The sequence below is a fragment of the Amblyomma americanum genome, chromosome 4, assembly GCF_052857255.1.
Source record: "Amblyomma americanum isolate KBUSLIRL-KWMA chromosome 4, ASM5285725v1, whole genome shotgun sequence".
Taxonomy (NCBI): domain Eukaryota; kingdom Metazoa; phylum Arthropoda; class Arachnida; order Ixodida; family Ixodidae; genus Amblyomma; species Amblyomma americanum.
The window spans coordinates 203,777,423-203,789,713 of NC_135500.1; the positions used below are offsets into that span (position 1 = coordinate 203,777,423).

General features: G+C 45.7%; 1 protein-coding gene across 2 annotated transcripts in view; it reads right to left on the minus strand.

The window, feature by feature from the left end:
- Window positions 1-10,293: 10,293 nt before the first annotated feature.
- Window positions 10,294-12,291, minus strand: part of Polr1D (RNA polymerases I and III subunit AC2 l(2)37Cg) — a 389,457-nt gene continuing 387,459 nt past the window's right edge. For both annotated transcript variants that reach the window (XM_077663074.1, XM_077663075.1), the window contains exons 2-6: window positions 12,139-12,181; window positions 11,482-11,579; window positions 11,335-11,411; window positions 10,682-10,761; window positions 10,294-10,593 (exon numbers count right to left, since the gene is read on the minus strand). In XM_077663074.1, coding sequence (XP_077519200.1) covers window positions 10,546-10,593; window positions 10,682-10,761; window positions 11,335-11,411; window positions 11,482-11,579; window positions 12,139-12,159 — 324 coding nt within the window. In that variant the 5' untranslated portion in view covers window positions 12,160-12,181 and the 3' untranslated portion in view covers window positions 10,294-10,545. The remainder of the gene's footprint in view (window positions 10,594-10,681; window positions 10,762-11,334; window positions 11,412-11,481; window positions 11,580-12,138; window positions 12,182-12,291) is intronic.

Sequence of the window (12,291 nt, forward strand, 5' to 3'; positions counted from 1 at the left end):
TGCCGCAGAGGGACGCGGCTCCGCTTTTCGAAACAGCGGGAGCGGACGAAAAGGCGGAGCGGCCAGAAACGGAACCGAAACTGACCGCTCCTTCTCGAAAGTAAAAGAAACTCGCCGCCCGTTGAAAGTTGTAAAGCCCGAAAAGTACAAGAACCGTCCATCACCTTTTATCGCGCACGCACGAAGGGCTTGCGAGAGCAATAAAAACGACCTTTTTTTATCGCGCAGAACCGGCGGACAAGAACACGCTGTACATCGCGTACCGCGGCCGCCATGACGGCTGGTGGGCGAAGAAAACAGAGAAAGCGAAAGCGACCGCACCTGCTCTTGTTCTGCGCTTGTCTATTAACCGCTTGTTTTTGCATTAAACGTGACCGGCCGATGGATGCGTGCGTGCCAGTTCTGGGGGGCGTTCGTCTCACCACGCCGGACACACTACTCGTCCAGACGTGAATGAGAGAGAGAGATGTGGAAGAGGAAACACGAAAAATAAATAGCATGTGCATGCATACCCTTTTCCTTTCGGGGTAACGCTTTTGTTTCTCTTTCCTCGTCTGGCCACTTAGCATATTAAAACGTGTGTTGCGTAGGAAGAGGAAAAGCAAGCTCCGCACGGTGTCTGCAGCGGACAAGGTTTTACTAGTATCTTTTTGTTGTTGTTGTTGCAGTTTATTTCTTGTTTAGTTCTTTATTTCCCCAACGCGTAGATTTTCCTTTGGAAGGAAGATGTAAGAACTACGGTTCAATCCGTGAGCGGAGAAGAGACGGGGGAGGAGCAAATTGCGCCACCTTGACTCTTCGGAATTTTTATGCCGCAGTTTATTACCTGTTGCGCAACTCGTTCAACGGATCCACGGTTCGAAGAAAACTCGTGAAACTCTGTTCATTACGTTAAACGATATTTCGTGTGACGAGGGGAAAAAATAAAAATTCTAGTGACGTAGGCTCAACGAAAATGCGCGCCCTTTAATCGAAAATTTACTCAAGGCACCCTGACATAAATTCCAACCTCATGCAAATTAACTTTGCCTTTCTGATACTCATTTAAACTTGCGGCCTTGCCAAAAAAGAAAACGTGTGACTGAACAGAAACGTAAAAAACATACGGGATTCGATGTAAGCGAGGCAATGATCAATGCTATAGTTTTCATATGGAGGAAAATTATTACGGAATTGCACAAGTGGCTTGCCTGCAAACAAGAGGTCATGGTTTCAGGAAACGGGCAGCATCAGTGTTAAACTAAAGAACTTAGTTAAGGCCTTAGTCAAGAAGGCCGTCGTGGTACTGCTACCATAATGAGGACACGTTTCGCAAAAGCGTCAGTGCGCGCTAAGGTAATTAATAGCGGTTACCTAGTTTTCATCACGCCCATTATAGTTTCTATTAGAAAGAGTTGACTGCCCAATTATTCTGGTCGCCCCTATAGGCCCAATGGACCAACTTGACGCTTCCCTGTAGATCAAAGTTTGCAGTAATAAACTCCCTGTTTTTGTCATCTTCGTTGTGGAGGAATTAAGCTGCTTCATTTCGAAGAAATTACGAAGGCATCAAATTTTCTTGGTTCTTATCTCGCTCAAGGTTCTAACAAGAAAAGAGCTAATAAAGGCTCAGAAAAATGCTGATTTCAGTTATCTATCGCATGACCAAGATTGTAGGAGATCTTGCTTTTTTTCTTTTTACAAAAGGCGTTGTGAATGGCTTTACTGAAGCGACGTGTGAAATCTGGCGAGTAGGACGATTTCGCCACTAAGGTCCTCCGTTTTCGAGTTTTATTTTTTCTGGAATTTCGAAAGTAAAAATCGGGCGCTGCTTTAAGATTTCGAATTCGGGTACAAATGAGGTACGTCATTCAATGAAAAATTCCTAAATTTTACTTTTTTGTTATATTTGTTGTCGGAAATATTTCACTACATCACTACATGCACTGGTTCTTGTGCATGACCTAAAATGCATTTCACTTAGTATTTTCATTACGTGTGCGCACGCATGCAAACACACACACACGCACGCACGCACACACACACACGCACGCACGCACGCACGCACACACACACACACACACACACACACACACACACACACACACACACACACACACACACACACACACACACACACACACACACACACACACACACACACACACACACACACACACACACACACACACACACACACACACACACACACACACACACACACACACACACACACACACACACACACACACACACACACACACACACACACTAATCTGTTTCTTCGTTCACTGCAATTATTTCTTCGCATTCCCCACCACCCACATAGGCTTCCCTCGTATGTGCTATAGACTTGCCGGCCTTTATACACTGACACTTTCATAGAGCATCATATCGTAGCTCCAATTTTGAACGCACAACAGCACTGAAGTAAGATGTCATTACCGTGGGTAACGATCGATATACTGATACCAAAAAGACGAGCGGAAAATCCTTGTGTTCTAACCTCTCCCCTGCAAAGCCCCCTTTTCGACCTAGCTGTGTGCCCTGACAAACAAAATTTTCAGGTAGAAAAAGTGGGCTTAATAATGTTTTTCAGAAATCTACACGGGGGTGCAACCGGCTTTTATCCGAAACCAAAAGGTCCTATTCATAGCGCTGCAACTTATTCACTCAGGAGTTGGGTTTAACGCTCTGTATTTTGCAGGAGAGTTTTAACGCGACAGCGTGAAGGGACCCGTGTCGCAGAAACGCCGACTTCGAAGTCGGCGTCGGTGTCCGTGAGTAAAAATCCACGAAAAACGGTTAGGTTAGGGAAGCAACGTATGGACCTCCTGCATGTTTGTAAACAAACGAGGTGGCGCTGCAGTCGCTAGCGAGCTCGTGGTAGGCAAAAGGTCGGGGAGTGGCGTCGCGGATAGGTGTTGTGCGCAGGTTTTCAAGGCTTGTAGGCGCGTTTCCAGTTTCTGCGAATCATAGCAATGGTCGATGCTTCCAACTTAGTAATTTGTCGAAGTACACGAGCTCGCGTTGTCCACGTGCGGCCTATAAAGAGAAATAGTTTGCCACTGTGTATTGTATATATGGTTAGTAGTAAGCATGTAGAAAGCGTTCCTGCCGTTTATTTATGCGCTAGGCATTGAATAAAACAAGTTTTGACACTCTGCACTAGCCGGAATGATTTTACTTCGGGACAGTAGTGAGGGGAAGTGCTGGCGTTGTTTCGTCGGAGCAGACATGCGCTTATCGTCTGCTGACATACGTACGTGTCGCGCTGCGCGAAAAGTGGGGACAGCGTCGTGTCCCCGACCTCCTGTCTCGCTTAGCGCTGCTTTTAGCCGCATGACCACGCACCAGCCAGGCTGACTTGTCCTCTTGTTAAGCTGGTCGATTTGGTGAAAATTTTTGATTTCTAGAATTATTTTCTTTCCTAGCCCTGAAGTCTAGTTTCGTGACGAAAAATTATAGCAAAATATTGAGTACAAATTTATAAATTACGCTTTTTAGAAGTGTGGTCATCAAAAATTGTGAGGTAATTTCTTTGATTTCAGTGCCGCATTTTGACCAAAGCGAAAGCGAAGATGCCAAAAACGAGGGAATATACTTTAAGGTTCGTTTTCTTTTAACCTCCCTGCGTTTCCTTTTCATTCTCTCTCTCTCTTCTGACCTCTCACATTTTCTGCGACTGGATCACAGTGCACCTTTGTAATTCGCATGAAAATCAAATGATTCCATTTGTCGCAAACTATTCCTGAGACGTTGAGGAGCGTAATAAATCTCTCGATTTTTTTCCCTACGCGTGCAGTATTGTGTTAGTTATTTTTTGTAAGAAACGTTTTCATGTAACTATGCATGCATAAGTACTGATCATATAGAAAAAGAACTAATCGCGTCATCACACAGAACAGGGCTTTATGCACATGCTGGCATAAAAAAACTGCGCACTATCTACTCAATTATTTGAGACCTAGCTTGGGGGGACTTGACGACGGTGTTAATTATAATTACCCAGAACTGCACCAGGTATAGCTATAAATAAAAGGAATGACTGAAACTAGCGTAGGAATTTCATATTTGCACCAAGTTTAGTTACATATCGCATGCATGAATAACGAAAACACTTTTCATGCCGCGTCCCCTCTCAATCTCGCCACGTGTCTGTTAGTAGCACGCCTGCGGCTGCTTCTTTCTAAACAAGCTTCTGATCATGTATTACCTCATGAAACATGACACATGCATGATGCAATGAAAAAGCATATGGCGTTTAGCACACTTAAGGTACGCTATTCTAAGCACACCAACGCGACCGCGCAAGATTGACACAACTTACCAGACTTCTTTCTACTCGAATGAAATAATTACGTCGTCATATCAAGAAACAGTTTCAAGTAACTATTAAATGTCACAAAACGCGCCATTTAACCATGGTGTGCTATTAACCAAAAAAAAACGCATTCCTTGGGGGCGAGTGAACTGTCGGCGCCCCGTGCACTCCGGCTCAAGGTGATAAGTACGTGTGCAGCTACATATGTCTTTTTTTTCCTTGAGCAATTATCAGCCTACTCTCCTGAAGTTCAGGTGAATGAACGCAGTAACTTGCATGCTATTAAGTGCATTGAGTGGCAGTGCCTATCGACTCCCAGACTTCGCGCTTTACTACCGTGGCCCAGTGCCTGTTAGCCAGTTTCCGAATGCGACATTTATGCGCGAGAAACCTATCGAGGCTAATTTAATATTTTTTTATGCTACTACGCGGATCCAGCAGTGACGCAGCTGGTCAATACATGCTGCTTCTGCAGTGCACAGGCTTGAAGCAGCCGCCGGTAGCTGCGGTAGGCACGGGCAAGCGGAACCTGTTTTGCCTACCATGCGAAAGTCGCTGCTAACATCAGCGCCACCGCATCTTCGTGACGTCGCGGGGTGAAGGAGGTCCATAGGGGGAAGACGGGCCACCTAGGTCACGTTGCCTTTTGAGGTCATCACAATCTGCCCACCGTGGAAGGTGGCAATTAAATTGATTGGTGGCGAGAAGTTGCTCGGAAGTAACAACCTGGGTCTCAAAAGCCCCGCAGGTGGCAGCACCTGCCATCGCAGGGCAGTGGCGCATCGCTTAACCACTGCGCCAGGAAAGGAATGGTATGTTGTCCCCTACGCCAAACTCATGAGAGAAGCAGTGACGGATCGCGGATGTTTGGCCATACCCAACAAAATTCGCGGCGTACGTTATGCAGCAAATTTTGAACGAGCAGCAATTTCCAATAATCTAAAAACTAAATGGTTCCAATAACAGAGAAGCTAGCAGCAGTATCGCGTGTCAGTGCCCAATTAAACCCCAGAACTTGTATTGTGTTAAATCATAACTCGATTTTAGACTAGGCGAAATCAATTGAGCTGTCAAACTGCTTGCAGTATTAAGTATTCTCGTTAAAAGACATCATATGAGCTAGAATGTTTCTGTAGAACTACGACACTAACCTCATTTTTTTTTCTGTGAATAAGGTTTAAAAAAAAATGGACTGCTCAACGGAACCATCTCTTATATGCATACCCAAACTTGAAATATAGTATCGGACAAGCGAAGGTCATGCATCTCTTATTCGTTGTCGTCGCAGGAGCAAGCTGATTGGAGATCCGAGGCAGAGGCCTTTGACCGGCAGACTTACTGATGATGATGGTCAATCGAGTGAACATGGTCTTGACGGCTGTCGAACATGAGGTTGACGCACTCGCCAAGCACTATATTAGGCGTGGTAGCAGGGTCGCGGAGGTAACTGCCTCCAAGTAGGGGTGTGCAAATATTACAACTTTTCGAACAGCGAATCGAGTTATCTTCTATTGGATTCGCTGAAACAATCAAATAGCTCTTGTTCTGATATATTCAAAACGAATCGATTTTCTCAAGTTTTCGAACAGTTTTTGAATAATTGACTCGAAGTTCGAATAGGGCACTCCCCCAGTGGGTGCACCGTGTTTTTTTTTTTTACGGCTGTTTCAAAAATGGCCCATTCCGACGCTGCACAGGATGCTGCCGCGATTGGTCTGCACGGTATGGTTATCCGCTGCGACACGGTCCACTCGTGTGGCGGCGTTCGTAACGCTCATACAAATGGCCTTCAAGGTTAGGCTAAGGCGGCTAGTTGGGCGATGCGACCGGGTTCAGCCAGGTTTAGCAAACATTTAGCAGCCAACTTTAGCAACGACTCCTCTTGCCCACGCTGACATGGGCCCTGTTTTCTATTTCACCATCACAATAATTATGTGGAAGACCACACGACATACACGCAAAGCCCGTATAACCAAGCCGTACGAATGCGCCTGCGTGGCGCAGCGGTATGCGTGTTCGACTCGCCACCCGTGCGATGGATGGATAAGGCTGAACCTTTTGAACCGGGCGGGGGTTCAAGTCACCTAGCCATGACTCATAAAATTTTACTCGTCTGTCTTGATTTTAGCCACCAATCAAATAACCTCCGCTTCGTTACTTCCAATCGCTTAAAATCTACTTTTCCTTCATTGTCCTTAAACCCAATGCTTTGGATAAATTAGCTCCGCTGTTTTCCACTGTAGGGTGAAGCCCTTTACAGAAAAGTATCAAGTGTTCAGCCGTCTCCTCCCCCTCTCCGCACGCAGCGCAGCGCCGCTAGTGGGCTGGCGCCATCTATGGAGGCCTCTCGTAACAGCAATCTTTTTTATCAATACGGATTTTTCCGTCACGCCGACACCGCCTTTTGTAGCGATAGCTACATTACGCTAGCATTTCTAGCCTTCAGCGTGGCCACCGAGGCGGCGCCGTTGGTAAAGTGGGTTGATCACGTGGTGCGGAACAGCTGCTGCTGCCGGCGGCGCGCAACAGCTGTGCGCATGCGCCGTGTCAAGTGTTACGAAGATGGAGGAGGAACACCCAGCGAAACAGAGCGGCGAAAGACTGACTGCAATTCAACTGAGCGAGTTCCACTCGGCCAGCTGTAGCTATCGCGTCACTCCAGCTTTAACCAGAGCTAAACAACAGCCAATCTTTTTTTTTTTTCGGGGGGGGGGGGGGGGGGGGGGTACACGGGGCACTTACGCAAATTTCGCGTAAAAACGCCGGCAAACATAGCACCGGGAAGTGCGCGTGAAAAACGTGTACATCGTAGTCTTCAGTATTTTATTTTTGTAGCGATAGCTACATTACGCTAGCACTTCGAGCCTTCAGCGTGGCATCCCTTGAGCTGCGTGGCTGGTCACGTGGTGTGAAGCAGCTGCCGGCAAAACCCAGAGGGGGGGAGAGTGAATCTACGTCCAGAGACGAAGATAAAGGAACGCTCAGCTAAACGGAGCGGCGAAAGACCCACCCCTTATGTAACACCCCCAATCCCGGGGGCCTTCAAGGTAATAAAGTGAAGTGAATTCGACTGAGCGAGTTCCACTCGGCCAGCTGTAGCTATCGCGTCACTCCAGGTTTAACCAGATTTAAACCACAGCCATTGTTTTTACTTCTAATGAGGGCAGCCAAGCTTCTTTGGCGCTTGCAAGGCTTTGTGGCTCTCGCAGTCGTTCGCACGCAAATAATGTCCTAAATGCACTGCGGTGTCTCTTCCTCTGGCCGAACAGCTGTTGGTGAAAGGGAGGCAGCAGCGAAAAGGGAGGCCGCGTGAAGCGGGCGAAGTCTGGGCGAGCTTCTGCTCTGCTATCGCCACAGACACTCCAATCCTACACAATGCGTATCTACTGGAACCTAGAAGCCGCAAGTGACAAGGCAAACGCCTATGGCAGAAACATGCCTCGGAGCCAACTCGTACAGCGCTGCCCTCTCTGTCTTTGCTGTGATAGTTTCGTTTTCGCGCCATCGGTCGTGCGCGATCGATCCGCAGCTGTGATGAAACTGCGCAAACAACCACAAGATTTACGCCGTTCATAAGTGTGCTCGGAGGTGTCGGCGTGGGTGCAACGCGCTAGAAGCCGCCGAACACAGTGGCAACCAAGTAACGAGTTTTGGCCGGTCTGCCGTAGCTGTTCTGCGCGCGCGATACACGTAGGCTGTCAAAATACCGGCACGCAGTAAAGCACTACCGCGAGGTGACATTCACGACGTATCATGCGGGAACGCTGCAACAGTTGTGACGTAACAGCCGAGCCTGTATCGCATGGGTTTCTATGGAAGCATGGAAGGGGACTAGCCCACGAGAACGCAGTAGCGCGGGAAAACGCAGCACCCGAGAACCTAACAGCGTGCTTTACTATATACACAACCCCTTCGGACGCTGTGTCCACAGCCTATACAAGGTGCAATTTCCACAAATGCGGATGGAATAAAACTCGCTGATGTTTGACAAATCTTCTGTAGAGAGATATCGAGTCCGGCATGTGAAATGAAAGCAGGAATCCGGCTTATTTAACGGTAATACCAGAGCTACCGTGTTATACGGTAGCTCTGGAATGGCTTTGGCAAGTACCAATTTTTGGTTGCTTGTTTGTGCATAAAATGAGCCAATTTCTATACATAATGACTTATCATGACAGGAATGAGCCAGAAGAAGTATAGCTGAGACCTTGAATGTAGCATCCAGACACAATGTGGACATATGAGGACCCGAGAGGAATGCATAATTAATCATCGGGGAAGGTTGGAATTTGTCCTGTGCATTCCTGGAATGCTCTTTACAGCATCTTGAAATTACGAAAATTTTCCCTCCAGTATATATGTTGCGGGGACTTCCCCTTTGCTTTCCCGCGACGCACCCTCCCACGGCCGTTCTGAGGAGGGGCGCACCCCGCAAACCTTCCCAGTTAGTTACCTTAACAAGAGAGGGCGCCTGCGTCTCGGCGACATGAGCGACACGGACGGCGTGACTGCTGCGCAGGAGAGATTCTGGATGTATCAGTGCATCCAGACCAGTGTTGGCGGTAACGTGTTACTTTTTTCGGTAACTTAGTAACGTACTCGTTACGATTTGGGACCTGTAACAGGTAACATACTTACGTTTACATTTTTCGGTAACGTGAGGTGTCATGTTACTAGTTACTTCTTGTTCCAGTTGTCACCCACTGCACCCCCTTTTCTAAAAAAAAAAAGCGCAGAACACCTAAAGTGATGTTGCAAATAAACAAACAGGTGCTGTCGACGACCTTTGTTGCGGCTCGCATGCATGCCAGAAAACACCTGCCCTTCACGACCCGCCCAACTAAAGAAAAAACACAATAGCCATAAAGCACGAAACACGTGCATGAACACGCATTCACACACTCGACTTCGCCTACCTCCCCTTCCCAAAACACTCACACACAAAATTCTCTAAAGAGTGGAAGCATGCCGAGCATTTCGGAACATCACATTTTTCAGAATTAGTTCAGCGATGTTTTCTTTGTGAAGTTAGAATTGATGATGAAGTGCCATTTTGTGCTTAATGCCACATTCAGAAGATGGCTTCACCATGTGCCACAGAGTTAGAATCCAACACATGTAACTCTATAGGCAACTTTAGGCCACTATACATTGCTAAGCTCCTGCACATTTGTGCAAAATATTGTGCAAAAGGGTTGTTTGGGCTAGAAATTTAATGTGAAATATGAGCTTTATAAAATTGTTATCTTGAGTTCTTGTAGCGAAGACGCACTAAATAAAATTTATGGCCATGAAGTAACGACAAAGTAACGTGCGGTACTTTTTTTCGGTAACGGTAACGTGTTACTTTTCTTTACAGGTAACGTAGGGTGGTAACGCGTTCCTTTTTTCTTAGTGTAACGAGTAATGTATTTAGTTACTTTTTTTCGGAAACGCCTACAACACTGATCCAGACATATGTGACTATCACTCAAGCTAAGGCAGCAAAATGATTAATTATGCCTTACTGCATTAAGACAAATATCGACTAGAGCTTCAAGGGGTTTTTGACAAACACATTCACGTACTAACCTATTTTGCCAGATAGCACGCCTTGTCCACATTGACCAGTCGTAAGGCATACCAGCCGAGCGTTATGGAATAAGCAATGCAAGAATGATGAGATTTCAGGCTAACAAAGCAATTCACAGCACCTAAACTCCAGCACTATGTTGAAGCGAACACTTGTTCTCGTTTCAGTGAAAACCTGTCTGCATCCCGCCCTGCATGCAGTGCTTCTCTGAAGTTCCCGACCCACTTCGCGTGTTGCTGAAACAGTTACCAAACTATGCGGGGTGGGGGCCCCCTTTGCACTCCAGACGTTTTAGACAACGTATAAAACCGGTTCTGGCATAGTTTCAATGACCTGAGCTGTGGAAAAAGTAGCAGCTAGATCCATGTGTGCCTCACAACTAGGCGACTGTTCAAATCACCCCAGAAACAGAGAAGCATACTTCTGACATCTGCAAGTTTTATAGAACAAAAACAGTGTTATTTACAAAACATTTTGTTGTAAGCAGGCTCATGAAACTTGAAAATGAAGTTTAGGATTAGACCAATGTGAGTTTTCAGAGATTTGCCAGCTTTTGGGTCTTAATGGGAATCAGTAGACAGCTACTTGCTGAAGTACCACGGGCAATGCATGCTATTCATAATGTAGAGCAGGAACAACACAACTTTGCAAAGGCAATATCGATAAATCTTCAGTCTACTTCCATTGGATGGGCAGACTTGTGCTTCTCTGCGGTTTTCTGGAAAAAAAAAAAAAAGTGAACAGCCTTAACAAACACACTGCGTCTCATAGCAGAGTAATAACCAAGAGCAAACTTTTGTACGTACCTCAAAAACCTTCAGAATATGTTCACTCATCTCGTGAAGGTCTTGCAAGCCTTTCTTCAGTGCCTCTACTGCTGTTGTATCTGGTTTAACAACAAAAGTAGTTCAGAGTAAATGCTGAAGCGCTTTAAGAGATTACAGACACCGAATTTTAGCTGCGTGATTACTTATTTCAATTGATATGTTAGACATTAAAATACATGGGTCACAGTGTGGTAATCGCCTGTGACCATTAAATAATTTATAACTGAATTTCTTCTTTATGCCGCTTCAGTTTCATCAACTGATTGATGGCTGTGTAGTTGGTGTTTAGGCAACGTGAGGAACGAAAAAAACTGCAGTATAATCGCTGATACGCAGATGCAGTTCACTACACACTACAACACTTAAGCCACCCTGCATCAAGAGCTGGAATGACACTGAATGACATATAAGCAGTTATAATGTAGTTTTTTTAAGCCTCAAGTGACGCAAACACTGAACCACACGTCACGGGCATCGTTTCGTTGATGGAACCGAAGCAGCATAAAGAAGAAATTCAAATTTAATTCAACAGGCAAGCAAAAAATTGCCTTCAAAACTCCTTTAACCCAGACTACGAACATACATTTTTATCTATTGACTGCTGAAACTGAGAGAAAGTATAAAACACACACCATAGGTTTCTATCCGGAGGTGCACCTTCCGCTCGGAGGGATGCGGGATGGCATAACCACAAAACTTCACTTGAGGACTGAAAAAGGCGTGCCTTTATTAAGCTGGGGAACACGGATGTGCGACGGAGAAAAATGAAAGGCACTTACTTTTTCATTATTATGTAACGAAGTGCATTTCCTAACGTATGATCCTGGTCATCCAGAAGAAATGTCCGGCATTTTTCGTTTTCCTCTGGCGACTTGATCTGCAATGGAAAACATTACAGTCCTAATTCCCCGTGGTTTCACAACTGTCTGATGTCACCCTGCCACGTGCGCTTCATACAATACACAGAAAATTAAACACACCCAAAACACGCGTGACGCTAGAAAAAGTTGACCATGGTGTCGTCTGATCAGCAGATTACTCCATTCATTTCAAACAACTGATGAAACTGGCGAGAGATCCATTATTGCGAAGTTGTTGCGGTACGGCACATTTGCAAGCAAAATTCGTGAAAGTTGGTCTATTTGGTCGAGTAAAATTTACCTAGTAAAAAGCGGCAGGTGAGGTGGGCCATTAAACAAGCGAAATTATATTATCATGAAGAGAAATGTAACCAGCTGATGAGAAAGAACAGCACCGTGTAAACAAAATCGCGGCACACACACCGGCCGTGCTACACAGGTGAATGAAGCTCAAGCTCTGGCAGTCGAAGGGCAATGCTCATTCAACTATAAACTACGGCTATAGTTTTTATATCTGAAATGGCACTTGCAGTGTATGGAATGCCAAACAAACGTGGAATTGTGGAAAATTCTTACCACTTTCAAATACCCGACCATGTTTGTTTACAGCGCACACGTGGGTGACTTCGGCCGAAGCCGGATTATCGGATTGTCATATTTTGGCTGTAGCCAAACTTTTCTTGCAACAGTCAATAAAAAAAACTCGAAAATCAAGCCAACTTTTTATTT